Source organism: Melanerpes formicivorus, unplaced genomic scaffold (assembly GCF_026170545.1).
Source record: "Melanerpes formicivorus ecotype bairdi unplaced genomic scaffold, bMelFor1.0.p_v2 SCAF_98, whole genome shotgun sequence".
Taxonomy (NCBI): domain Eukaryota; kingdom Metazoa; phylum Chordata; class Aves; order Piciformes; family Picidae; genus Melanerpes; species Melanerpes formicivorus.
Genome location: NW_027142450.1, coordinates 1836560 through 1851138, shown reverse-complemented (window position 1 = coordinate 1851138; position 14579 = coordinate 1836560). Strand labels below are relative to the sequence as shown.

Genomic DNA, 14579 nt, shown 5'->3' with positions numbered 1-14579 from the left:
ATGTCTGTGGGATTATAACTGGAACAGTAACTGTACCAGGGGAATGTCAGACAGGTCTAGGCAAAGCCACAAGCTCTTGGAAACTCTGAATCTGAGCTCAAAGGTAATTGCAAGGAAAATCATACCAGCAGGGATCATAAGGGACAACCCCATGACTTGCTGAGATGTAAAGAATGAAGGTCTCGGTGCTGTCAGCAATAAAACTGTATCAAAGAGGAAAATTCTATCCACATACTTACATATACTTTCTTAGAAATACTGTAGCAAGATACCAGTGCATTCCTTTTTACCAGGCAGTAAAGACTCACTGGGTTGACAAAGGATATGAACTATTCTTTAAAAATGCTTGATGTGACCGAGGGGATCTAGCGGCAGCAGAGGGCACCAGTCACAACATCTGCCTTTCTTAGAGCTAAGAATAACCTTATCCAAACCAGTTCCCTCCACTGCCCAAGGTTCCTTGGAGCCTCAGGCAGTTCTCTAGGACTCCCTTTGCATCTCTACCAGGTTGCTTCACTTCTCTGGTGGCTCAGCATAGAGTACTGCTCAGTTACACTCTTCTCTCAGAATATTTACCCCACCTCCTCCCTTGGTGATTCTTGCCCACTCCATGGCCATTCCCACCCTCACAGCTTGTCCTCTGAGCCCCCTCAGCACCTTTCTCTCCTTGCTTCAAGTGCCACTGCCCCAGATGGAATGAGCTCCATTGCAGGTGCATCTCCCTGCCTGCCCCACACCATGTGAGATCTCCCTGGAGATCTTCCTGCCCCACAATCCCCACTCCAGGACTTCCATCACTCCTTCCTATACTCTGCAATGACCCACATCTGGAGTTTGACAGGTCATGGCCACTGTGACTCTCATTTCATAAATTTATAGAAAGACACTCTAGAGAACTCTAATCTCATAACTTTTCTATAAAGAGTTTATGTTTCATAATCTTCCTGATGCTCTCCCAAAACACAGTGAACTATCTAATACAGTCACAAAACTGCTTCCAAATCTTCCACCTGAAACAAGCAGAGTTTTGGGAATGCAAGGGAAAAGTGGTGACAAACCGTGGAAGACAAATTATCAAAGGAGTAAGATTCATATGAGAACTCACATCATAGTAATATCAGATATTTTTCTCTGGTTTTCTTCAATGACTCACACCCAGACCCTCAAAAGCTAAAACCTTTCTACAGCTGCATCCCACTTGCCCTCTCTCATCTCCTTTGCAGGTCTGAATGTGCACTAGCACTCTATGTGTGGGAAGCCAGCCACAGACATTGCTCACTTGGTGACACAGAGCCCTGGCAAAGCTCACCCAAATCATTTGTGTTGCACTCACCTGTGTAGAGGTCATGGGCAAGCAGATCGTTATTTCTTTTACCAGGAGTACGTCTTCATGCTGTAGTGTGTGAAAGGTTGTCTTCCTCATACAGTTCATTCTGAATAATACCGACTCACACAAGCAGTCATGCTGTAAGAGAGCCTGAAAATCAACTACCAGTAGCAGGAAGATTTCACCATCCTTATGGAGAAAGGGACAGAATTTGAATCTTACCAGTTATGGCAACAAAGAGCCAAAATCTGCCTTCAGTAATTTTAGTGAAACCCAACTGACTTTTAAGGAATGACTAGAGAATTACAGTCTTTGTAATAGAAAAAAGTTGCATTTACTGCTCCTATCAATTTAATTAGCTTCTTGAATGTCTGAGGAGTAAAAGAACAGCATGATTATTTACCTTTACATTAGGAAGAAACAAGTGAAATTTTCTATCTTAAAATGCTCCAAAATTTGGAAAACTCAAAATGCACATCCAAAATGTATTCTGAAATGCTATTGGCCTAACAAGATTTGGTGTGAAAATACCATTTATTACTCATACAAAACTTGTTACTTATAGGAAATCCAGCTTTACATGCACTTTTGGGGGGTTTGCCAGGGAATGTACTCAAAGTGAAAAGAGTCATCTTATCTGTCTCTGGGACTTTGGAAAGGTAAAACTATACCAAAAGGAATAAAGAAGTATCACAGAAAGGCCACAGATATGTAGCTTCCCCCATCAGATTTCTTTTTCAGTTGTCCAAGGATTTTGCCTTATTCCTTTGAATCCTCATTAATTGACTTCCCCTGTTAAAGTGTGCATTTATAAATGATGAAGTCTCAAAAACAAATGCAATTTGACTTGACTGTCTCTGCAGCACAGACAAAGATTTTTTTTTGCTTTGTTAGACTGCCAGCAATCTTTAAAGATTCACACAGGCCGAGTTCAAAAATTGCCAGTGATGATGAATCTACCACCAGTCCTATTTCTTATCTGATTTTTTTTCTATCTCTAGCTACTGGCTTTTGATGTGATTTTGACTGCAAGGTTTATTTCTATTGATAAAGTTTTAGAAGAGATAAAGTGATAATAAAGAAACCGAAGTACTACCTTTTGCTCAACAGTGTCTTCACACTAGTAGTATTTTGAGTGACTCCCTCTTCTTGTAGAGGCCTGCAGAAACAAGGCAAAAATACAAGGAAGCTTATTATTTCTCATATGTATGCCAGTTGCCTGTTGACATACCGGCATGCATGTCTGAAAAGTTGCTTCTAATTTATTCTTATCAAAGGAAGATCTGTATCAGTCCTCAGACTTCTAAAGTGTGTTTAACTCTCCATCATGGCTGAGCCAGTCACTTCACCAGCGCACACTCTTGCAAAAAAATGACTCACCAGAAGAGGAACTTGTTCAGAAAAAACATCACAACAGAAGACCAAGCTCTCTTCTCCCCTCTGCAGGGTTTCCATTTCCAGCACAGCATGTTCTGCCAAGTAAAAATAAGGTAGCACTTATATACTTCCTATAAACACACGGGCTCAGCAAGGCTGCTTCTGACCTTTTGTTTCCACATGGCCACAGAGATTGAATCTGCTTGGTTTAGATTTGACCAAACACAGCTTTCTTACCATTCGAAGTTCACCACTGACCAGACAAGAGCTAGACAAAGCCAGACCGTTCAAAGATTTACACAAACACTTTGTGAGACCTGATCATCAGAGGATCAGACTGGATTTCTCAGCATGCATATGTGGTTTTCAACATGCCCTCTGGATAGATGATCCTGACATTATTAAGATAATGTTTAATGTTGATTATTCAGTAACAGTGATTGCTACTAACCATTAGTGGATATAATGCAAGTGGCAGCAGCCAGTGCCATAGACACCACTACTATAGAACACACAAAAAGGATATTTACAACATTGCCAGATCTGAAAAACTTTCTATGCAGCTTTGACAATTACCCTCACAGTATCTTCCTCACAGATGGGAGAGAACTGGCTCATTATGTCATGTAACTTTTCCTGAACAGATCTTAGGAAAGAGAAAAAAGATTGGAGTTTGAATTTGATAGAACCAAAGTCCTCAGGGCAGAAATTAGAGTTGCCTCTGCTGTCATGGCTGAAATATCTCTGGGGCAAATTACATGGTTCTGCTGAACTGAAAGAAAAAAGCTGCTTTAGAACTGCAGGCTGCAACTGAAGAACACTGTGCTAAAGGTAAAGTATCTAACAGTCATTGAAGGGAGATAAGAACAGTGTGTTATATATTAAATATCTAACAGTCATTTAAGGGAGATAAGAGTTATCCACATGCTTCACCTGCCCCAGATACAGTGGCTCTTCCATTGCTGTGTTTCCAACATGGATAAAAGGACTCAGAGAATTTGCTGCCAAGTCTTCAGGAAGACCAATGTAACACTTGCCTACAAGGACGAGGCAATAAGGAACGTATGACAGCCAGTAGTTTGCACATGATGTGTGTCACAATGCATGTGAGGAAGATGCTCAGACAAGGTACTTTAAAGTGAATAAAGAGCTCTACAGACAAGCATCAAGTTGGGAAAGAAGTTACCTTCAGTGGCCCATACAAAAGCATATTCTCAGACTAGTTCCCACCACTCACACAAACTGTAGTATTTACATTGAGTGTAAAGTGTTCCTCTGCTGTATCTGTGCTGAACTGTCTGGCCAGACCTCCCAGAACTTTCTTCTGTATACTGGTATATGCAGGCACCCAAAAGCCTGAATTGACTTTAGAGTGAGCTCTATTTTAGTTAATTAAAGGTTTAATATTCCTAGCATCAGAGGTTAACATGTGTTGATTAAAATGTCCTACAACTCCTGAATCAAGGGGCTATAGCAGCAGAAACCACCATAGGCATGTTCCCATATTAAGTGAGCACTGTGAATAATGACAGGAAATGGAAAGGTCTAGGCTCCTTCAAAGACCAGTAAGTTCCTCTTTGAACAGGAGGCTCAAAATATTTCCAGCTCTGTGAATGGTTTTATCCATCAGGGTGCACTGTAACCAGGGAATTGGACCATAAGCAGGGAGAGTGTCTCATGTTGCTATGTCTATAGGACTCTTTCTGGCTATTCTGTCAAGTTGGAATTCATAGTTATAACCTGAGGAGTCTCTTATTAAATAGCTTCTGTAATAAAAGAGAAAAAACTCAGCCAGGGAGCTAAAAGTGTACACGAGCAGTTCCCCTGCGGGGAAGCACACTATACTGCAGGAATGAGTTGCTGAAGGAAGAGGTGTGGGGATGTCTCCAGTACAGTCTGAAAGAGGACATCTTACAAACATGGAGCACAGGCACATTAGCTGGCCAAATCCACCTCTGCTGTCCAGCAGACACTATTGTTCACTACTTGGGAACACTGTTCAGAATTGCTTTTCTGCCTCACACATATCAGGGCAATAGCCATATCTAAAATTTCCAAATAGATGACAGCAGCCTGCTTATGACATTCTTGCTCAGTATCGGTAAGGGTTGTCCTCTGTCAGTGCTGTTAGGCGAGACCACGTGCGAGAAGGTGGCCAGCAGGAGCAGGGAGGCAGCCTCAGACGGGCAGATCTCTGCAAAGCAACTTGAGCATAGAGGGAGCTCCTTCATGGTTTTCCATCTAAGCCCCTATTTAACCGACAAAGTCTAATGCCAAGGCAGAGGCACAGAGTGCTAGGGGCAAGGGGTGCTAGAGAACAGCATGCTCTTGTGAGAGATTTGATATGTTTAAAGTCTGCCTTAGTGTTGCAAAGGATGAATGAGGACTCGTCAAAGAAAAATAAATTTGAAAAAAATCCCAACAGTGATACGTTGTTTGCCCTAGGAATCACAATTGTGATTGAACAAGATCACCAGCTCTGGGGGGGAACCAGGACTCGTCCTGTTGGTACTGGCACTGTCCAAGGCAGGGAATTTATTTTACTATAATTTTGCTGCCCTCTAGTGCTTCGGGAAAGGATCTGCATGCAATTACCAGCCAGAAACCCATTGCCTAAGCAGGCAAGGGAAGTATGTAATTTCCAGGAATGAACAAGAAAGGATCAAAATAACCAGCAATATCTAAAAAGGCAAAATTTAAAGACAACTCTGAGGGGGTATAGATCTATATGGTCACCAATTATTTCGAATTAGCTATGTCTGTTCAGGGCACCCCTGGAATTTTATCCATTTTTGTGTCCAGAATCAACAAACTACCAACAAACAGATCTTCTACCTTCCCTTTACTGTATCCTGAGGAAAATGCTTTCATGAAGAGACTGGTAGTTGCTGAAGATAAGGTGGCAATGGCAAATAATCCATGATAACTACAGCTGCTTGACACTGAATCTGACAGGGGCTCCTTAATATATTACAGAGACTAAATTATCTTCTGGCCTTGATAACTTTAGGCCAGCACTCAGAACATTCCTCATCATCTTCAAAATATGCTCTATTCACCTCTGCCCTCGCTGGGCCTTTTCTGTGGCTAAAGAAAGCTCATTAAAATAAACTATGTGCAAAAATAATCTCTACTCATACTTACTTAGGGAAAAAAAAAAAAAGAAAGAAATAGAGACAAACAAATGAACCAACTCTGAGGAAGTCACTCTGCTGCTTCTGATCTTAAAAGTGATAGCAGTGGTCTGTGAGAAGCAGCTGACAGACTACCCACCCTCCTCCCCATTCTGAAGAAATTTATTGTGTACCCATTAAATTAAAAAAAGAATAAAACATTATTGTGTTAGAACTTACCTCACTAAACCAAAAGCTGTACATTTCCATTCTCTGGGGAGACATGTCAGAAGCAGCAACACTTTCCTCAGTATCCTCATCTCAGAGCACAGGGCAATTAACTTTTCCAGTGTTTGCAAGAACAAGGTATATTCAGACTGGAATTTAATTCTTCAACAGATGAAGCTCCTCTCCCCTGCCTCTGCTGAAGACAATCAGCATCTTGTGCATTGTTTTGTCCATTCCTCTGGACATTCACAACATCAGCTTTTGCTTTGCAAATTCAGGCCTTGTGGTCAGATCACTCACTTGACACCCTCTAATTTTCTGAGTGGTTATGGACAAATCTCTATAGGGTATAACTGCTCCCTATGTGCATAGTTGTCATAAATGCTGTGATGTCATGCCATCTTCCTTACAATGTATTTATGTCCCTGTGCATGTGCTTGTATGCATGTGAATTAAGATAAGCTGGTGAGTAGCCAGTGCCTCCCTTCCCTGCATGCTGGCTGCAGCAGTGATGGCAGCACGTGTGTCAGTGCATGTGTCTCTGCTTCCGCAGGATCCTGGAGATGAGGCTTCCTTGATGTACACACTCTGCTTCCCCATACCTTCTTCCCCTTCCTTCTTTGCAGTGTTCAGACTTGATCCCCTGCCATCTGCATAGCAGAGTTTACAGACTTGAGGAGGCAACAGCAGCTGAATTTGAATGCCAAAACTGGTGCAAAGAAGAGGTTGAAGATAAACCATAGAAACACAATAGTGACTGGAACTAGTAAGGCTGGTCCACTGGGATCCAGGTCTGGATCTCTTGAGCTGCTGGTTGTAAGCACACAACCTGTTGTTTTGATTTTACAAGTAAGAGACCTAACTCCATAGACAAACTGCAGACAGGCAGAAATGCAGCTTGAAATAATGACTGATATAGCCATTGAATCATGGGTGTTGTCCACTGTCTACATGCTGTCCACACAGTGCTAATGGGTAAGATGTTTAAAGAAAGTCTTACAGCAAAAGGCTTCAGTAAATGTATCTATTCAGTTTACCAAAAGAAAGGGGAAGGATGTAGCAGGGAACTGGTCAGAGGAGGATCTTTGGTCACACAAAGTCCCTGCAAGAAGCTTTTGTTTGCAAGAAGCAAAAACTGAATGCACACAGAATTAGAAACACAGCATATGTCTTTCAGAGCAAGAGAGATTCACCAGTGAGGCAATTGACTCAGAGTGAAGCATGTATTTGGGTAAACCATGAATGGATGTTTTCACAGAAGACAGTTTCCCAGATCAAGCACCTCTGTATTGAACTTAGAGAGCTAAATGCTTCAGGGAAATCTAAAGACCTGTGCCGTGCTGGCACCAAAGTAAGTAATCAAAGCAAGTAATCAAAGCCACATCTTTTGGCCATAAAGTTTCATGTCTCAGTTAACCTCTAAACTTAGCAGCTGTGTGGGATTGTGCAATATTTATTCCTGTTTATAGTACAAATAAAGCAAACCAAGCACTCTGTGCTACTATCTAAGTATGTGCAGTTGCTTCCTAGTTACCATACCATGTAGCCTCTACTGTAGCAGGACCGGCTTAGTTCCTGATTGAAACTTGCAAGTTAGGATCAGGTCTGCTGGGTTCTGCTCCGGTTCTGCTCTACACGCAACAAAGCAAATAATTCTGAGTGTACAAGTTGTTCTCTAGAAGGTTAAAATTAGCAAGCTGCAGGTAAACACCTTTCACACAATCTCTATAAATTAGCTCAAATCAGAGCTGATCTGCTGCATTTCTTTGTCCTTGTTCCATTTCCCTGGGGATTGACTGCAAAAGAAACAACTGATAAATTTGTAGCTTACTTCACATGGGATGACTGTGAAGGATGTGCACTTTGTTTCCAGGGCCAGAGAGAATCATATTATTTGAAAGGAATGCTTGGGTGCTGGGAATGTTCCAAAAAGAAGTTTACAGGGGTAAACTCACCTCACAAAAAGAGAAAACAATGGGAGGTCAGTGATGAGAGCTAGGCTGGCTGCAGAGGAATAAATCTTCACTGTCACTGATGAGTCCAAAGTCTCAGAGACTTTGGCAGGGAAATTCCTGCCCTGTCCTCTCATTAATGGGCTCTCTCTGTCTTGAGGCCTGCTTTTCTTCTTAAAGAGAGGCTTTTTAAAATCTGCTTGGGGGAAAAAGATTAGGCTTTCTCCTCTGTTTGTGACAGCCCTTTAGGAAAACCCTTCCCTGTTAATTTCTCCCTAGCACTAATGGTGTTTTACAGCTGGAGTGTCCTCTCCTGTGACCATACACTAAGAGGAAGGACTGAGGTGCCAGAGCCCCCTGGATTACTCATAGGACTTTCTGAAGTGGACATCTTCCAGTTCAATCTTCTATCTGATTGAGAGTCTCGGCAACTAGAAAAGACAGCAAAGAAGTTCCAGTTGAAGAGACAGACTAAACTCCCTTGGAGTGGCCAGCAGCAACAGCCATCCAGCCAAAACCCATGCTATTGGCTGTCAAATCTCATTAGATGTGGGATAATGCTCATCAAACTGCAACACCTATCACAAAGTTGAGTGCATGACCCACTTTGGAGGGAGCTGATCCTTTAATTTTCACCTGGGAGTGATCCTGTAAGCGGACACTGTACCTTAGTACTGTGACTTAGGAGATACCTCTGTGCAAGTCATGGATAAAGATGTAGGGAAGGAACCCATGTCCCATGGATAGGAACATGATTTTCTGGTGAATGGTGACTGGTTGAAAAGGAAGCAGGAAGTGGAATAGCGACATGTGTGCCTAGACCCCCCTGGAAGAATAAGCACTTCATTATTTCATAGAATCATTAAGATTGGATAAGACATCTAAGATCATCAAATCCAACTGACAACCAAACACCACCATGCCCACTATTCCATGTTCCAAAGCACCATGTCTACACATTTGTTAAACACCTCCAGGGATGGTGACTCCACCAGCTCCCTGGGCAGCCTGTTCCAATTTCTGACCACTCTTCGAGTAATGAACTTTTTCCTACTATCCAATCTAAATCTCCCCTGCTTCAGCTTGAAGCCATTTCTTCTCATCCTATTGCTAGTTACATGGAAAAAGAGACTGACCCCCACTTCACTACAATCTCCTTTTAGGCAGTTGTAGAAAGCAAAAAGATCTCCCCTCAGCCTCCTCTTCTGCAGACTGAACAATTCCAGTTTTCTCAGTTGCTCCTCATAAGGCCTGTTCCCTAAACCCTTCACCAGCTTTGTTACCCTTCTCTGGACATGCTCCAGCAACTCAATGACTTTCTTGTGAGGGACCCAAAACTGAAACACAGTACTCAAGGTCTGATGTCATCACTGCTGTGTAGATGATCACTTCCCTACTCCTGCTGGCCATGCTATTTCTGATACAGGCCATCTTGATGACCTGAGCACATTGCTGGCTCACATTCAGACAGCTGTCAACCAGCACTTTTCTGCCAGGCAGCTTCCCAGACACTCTGGCCCAAGCCTGTAGCATTGCTTGGTGTGGTTGTGACTAGAGCATAGGACTAGGCATCTCTGGTGCTAGTGTTACTTTTACCCTCCTTACCTTCATCCACAGTCGCTACTGCAGTTGAATCAGACTGGTAATACTGGTCTTCAAAGCTGCGCACTTAATTCCCTAAAACTCCCATCCACCCTGCTTGTATCCCAGGTCCACAGGCTAGAGCAGAGGGAACAGATGCAAGAGAATAGCCATCAGCCTCTCATTCCATATTTTGTTTAGACAGACACTTGACTATGAAGATCATTATCATATGAAAGCTGAAGCAAGAGGACATTCGCGCTACACAAAACTTGGACCTGGCCTGTTGGATATATTGCATCATATCATTGCATTTTTTAATCTTTAAGTTGTGCCCTTTTTTTCTGGGTGTTTTTTGTATGTTTGTGGGGGGGTTGTGGGTTGGTGTGTGTGTGTTTGGTTTGTTTAGGGTTCGGGGTTTTTTGTGACTCATACGGTATGATCTCTGATCTCTTGGTCCTATTCCAGCGTCGATACACAATTGTGTGCCTTGGCTCCTACAGCCACCACTTCTCATGGATTTCAGTAAAAGGAAGATGCACAAGTCTTAAATGTACTTCCCCCAAAACAGGAACTGGTCTTACCTTTCATATTTTTGCTGAAACTCTTTAGCTGGGGGGGGGGGGGGGGGAGGAAGGGAGGTGTAAAGAAAGTGAACCAGTCTGCCACAAAGAGGCTAAAATGAGTTTCTATGCCTGCTCCATATGAAACAGGAAGGTCATACACGTTACTAGTACACTTTCCATGCTAAGTTCAAGAGCTTCATGCTTTTACACAGCACAATGCACTTACTCATAGAATCATAGAACCAATAAGGTTGGAAAAGACCTCAAAGATCATCAAGTCCAACCGGTCACCCAAGACCTCATGACTATTAAACCATGGCCATGTTTTCAAGACATTAGATATTAAGAAATAAAAAGCTAGATGTTCATGCTCAGTTTTGTTTCACTAGCATGAGAAGCTTTATTATCTACTGAGAAAACACACTACAGGTTGGTGAAGCTAGCACAAGGAACAAATTCTGGGAAAAATAAGCAAAACCTGTTATTAACAAAACCACAACTCTTAATTTTTCCAAACCTCATTTTAGTTTCATTATCGCAGTGATTCTGTGAACTCTAACTGAAGCCCAAGTACTTGAACCTAATCAGCTCTAAACAAAACAGATGAAACTCAGTTGTTTCTAAACATGTCATTATGCTCAGATGGCCAAATCTAAATAAGCCTCATAGAACCTGCCAATTAACCCTCCTCCACAACTTTTATCATTATGCAAAGTAGCCTCAATCCTCCACAAAACAGAAGAAACTATCTACAATACCCAGCAGTTTCAGCCACAAAACAGAAATTGAGAGTAAGCACTGCTGGGTCTGTCCTTGTTGCCGTTGTGCTAAGCAAAAGATTTGTACATACACATGAAAGACATTGAGCTCTGCTGGCAAAGGCTAAACCAAACCTTCCTAGTTTTATGTAGAAAATACATAGGTTTATGTTGACATAAAATTTTCATCTCCTATGAATCAGGCTATCTCATTTCATGTGAACTCAGTAAGAAAGTGATAAACCCCCCCATCTGTTACATTAAGAACATGTCCTGCTTCTACCTTCATCCTGATTAGGGCATTCTCAGTTGTGGTGAAAATACTGAACATTTGTTTGAATCAGACTCAAAATTATGCATCAGCTTTGAAGATTACATCTTAATCTCACCAGTGTCACCTATTCAAAATAAGGAGGATTGTAAAGATGTGACTTGCTTATTGCTTGTGATAGTATTTTCCCGGAGTAAAATAAGTTAATCTGTGATGATACTGTTTTGACCAGGAGAGGAAAAGGTAACAGAAACACGAGCATTGATTCCAAGACTAATTTAAAAAGCATGGAAGAATAAAACTTGCAACAAATTTGACCCAGAAGGCTGACACCTAGACTTTGTCTGCAAGATCAGTCATAATCAAATTTGTTTTGAAAGCCCAGGTGGGCTGTGGGTCAGTTTCGATGGCCTTGGTGGCTTTCTGATTTTATCCAGGTCTGAAAGTTCGTCGAAAAGAAGCAGGTGTCACTGGAAAGTGTCACTAACTTTACATGCCTTCAAACTTTCCTGGATAGCTGCTCAAACAGCAACACTGTTGGGAATGCGATCGGGGGAAAGGTAGTAGTAAGGAAGCTTTTTATTCTTGTTGCGCTCTGTGATGGTGCTGACAATCTCATCCAGGTTCCTGCGGAACTTTGCCATGGCCTCTTTCACCGGCTTCTCCACAAAGTGCTCGTCTGGGTACATGCCCAGAAACAGCTAATGGAAAAACACACAGAAATCATGCTTTGAGAAAGCAAAAGCCATTCTGTTTCAGCATTGTGTTGTCCCTCAGATTAACACCCAGAGCTTCACAAATGCCACTGTTACAACAGTACTGTCAATATCTAAGCTGGCATACACTGGCACTGCCAAGGAAAGGTGCTGTGCCACCTCCACCACTGGCTGCTTCTTTCCACCCCTGCATCTTTTGATAGTAGTGAGTCAGGTGTCTATGTGGCACTTCCTCCACCTGCAGGGAGTTGTTTCACTGAAAAATCAGCAGTGTTATTCAGGCCAGTGGTCAGCCAGATCAGCTTCCCAAGACAGATCTTTACATATCCACTCAAACATTTGTGCTGCTAGAGAAAAGGACAACATGGCAGCAGAATGAACAGCCAGGGATGAAAGTGGAAGACAACTTCTTCTGTCAGTGACAGTGAAAGTGTCTGTTGACTTAAAACTGTACTTCAAAGTTCAGCGTCACAGTTGCTTCAGTCACCTTGGACTCTAAGGGTGCCCTGAATACTGTATTGCCATTATGCATACTGGCATGTTACCTGCTTCATATAATCATTCCCCAAAATACTAGCCATGCTACTAGATTCTCAGCTGAAATCTGTTACTTTCTTCAAGAGGAACTTCATTTGAAGTACTGTCTGTCCATCATCTTCCATTTAAAGATCCAAAACAGATCCTCCAGACACAGTCTTTGGGTGAGACAATCGAGAACCTACAACCTCATTTTACATGAGGGAAATGGCTATAGGCGGTGCTTGCAAAGCCTCCTGTAGGCTTGTTGTGTTTGCACTCCACACCAGCCAGGCACAAGCCACAACTGTAGTGCACACGGTATCGGCACAGATTTTCCAAAGAGGCAGGACATGGGAACACAGAGGTGCTATAGCTTCTCCATCAGCGCTACTGTGTCAAAGAGTGGAGAAAACCTCCTTCCTTCCACACCAGCATCCGTACTCAACAATGTTATGCTTGAGTTTAGAAGCTTTCATTTTGGTTGAGCCTAGGAATAAAAATACAACTTCTTGCTCAGAGCTGGTTTGCTGGCAGAATGAGGGCAAACCCACACCACTGGTACATCACCACAGAAAGGCAAAGCAGCGCTGTAATCTCATGAGCCCATGTGGTCTTGCTACAGCCCTTATAGTCCTGTCTACATCTCCACCACCTAGAGAAGGGAGGTTGACTTACTTCATTGTCCTGGAATTGGCTCAAGGCCCAGACAGCTCCAAGATGCCAACATGAACGTCCCCTGTCTGGTAGAGTCTCCACAATTTGCTCTATGGTGACTGTCCCCTTTTGTGTTGGAGGAGGGCAGCGCATTGTTGGTGGGGCATTGGGAATCCAGGAACACCAGTCATACTGCACAACAAAGCAGAAAGAACAGTGAAAAACTACAGGGGCTGGTATTTAAGAACACTGCAAAGAAAAAGGGAGTTTGCTTCTCTAACATGAGCCTCTCAGAAAGAGAAGATACCAGCTGAAGGACAGAGAGATGCTGTAGAGAGGGACTGAAGGAACCAAGGAAATCCCTACTGTCCTTACAAGGGAAAGACTTGGCTTGTCAAAATGGAAGTAATTATTCTGCTAGCCACAGGCATATGCCACACAGCCCAGATTTATCAGCCAGGCTAAGGACTTAGCTATTTTATCAGAAGAATAGAATAGGATAGGATAGGATAGGATAGGATAGGATAGGATAGGATAGGATAGGATAGGATAGGATAGGATAGGATAGGATAGGATAGACCAGGTTGAGATTCTTATTTAATAATCTGAGGCAACCATTGATAAAACCCCTATAATTAATGAAATCCCCTTTCCACCAGTTGCTTTTACTGGCAGAATTTTCTCTAAGCACATGCCTACAGTACTGCGGTAAGGGAATAAGAGAGGCAAAGGATGCTGGTGGATCATGGAATATGGCAAGTGAATGTGGCCACAGTGAGCACTAGATTGGGAACTCAGAATCATGTCTTGCCTGCTTAAATATTGTGGGATGGTGATGTCTCATTTTACCTCAGGTACAACCCCAAGTTTTGTGCCATCTGAGGTGTTGCACTTGCCATAACTCTTCCTTTCCCAAGTACTTTTTCTTTACCTTCATACATATCCCTTGCCCTGCCTGAGAGTCCCATTTCAGTTGTGTGTCATTCTTACACTGCTCATTCTGTTCTCTTCAATGTGTAGCCATCTCCTCCTATCCTCTACCTTCTTATGAAGAGTGGCTGAGGGAACTAGGATTGTTTAGTCTGGAGAAAAGGAGGATGAGGGGAGATGTTACTGCTTTCTACAACTACCTGAAAGGATATTGGATTGAGGTGGGTGTGGGTCCCTTCTCCCTAGGAACAAGTGACAGGATGAGAGGAAAAAGCCTCAAGTTGCGCCAGGAGAGGTTTAGATTGAATATTAGAAGAAAAATGTCCACTTTCACTGGAGTATGCTCCCCAGGGAGGTGTCTGAATCACCATCCCTAGAGGTGTTTAAAAGACCTATAGATGTGGTTAGCACCAGATTTGTTAGAGTTAGATAGTGGTTGGACATGATGATCTTAGAGCTCTTTTCCAACCGAAACAATTCTATGATTCTATGACCAAAGCCTAGATCCTCACAGATGTACTGCTTCAAATGTCTGTGTATGTCAGTGGGAGTTAAGTATCTGGGTATCACTGAAAATGTGGATTCTT

At 42.6% G+C, this 14579-nt stretch overlaps 1 protein-coding gene across 1 annotated transcript in view; it reads right to left on the bottom strand.

The window, feature by feature from the left end:
• Positions 1 to 10525: 10525 nt before the first annotated feature.
• The window catches only part of ALOX5 (arachidonate 5-lipoxygenase), a 30780-nt gene continuing 26726 nt past the window's right edge, over positions 10526 to 14579 (bottom strand). The window contains exons 13-14 of the mRNA XM_068166148.1: positions 13084 to 13254; positions 10526 to 11874 (exon numbers count right to left, since the gene is read on the bottom strand). Coding sequence (XP_068022249.1) covers positions 11695 to 11874; positions 13084 to 13254 — 351 coding nt within the window. The 3' untranslated portion in view covers positions 10526 to 11694. The remainder of the gene's footprint in view (positions 11875 to 13083; positions 13255 to 14579) is intronic.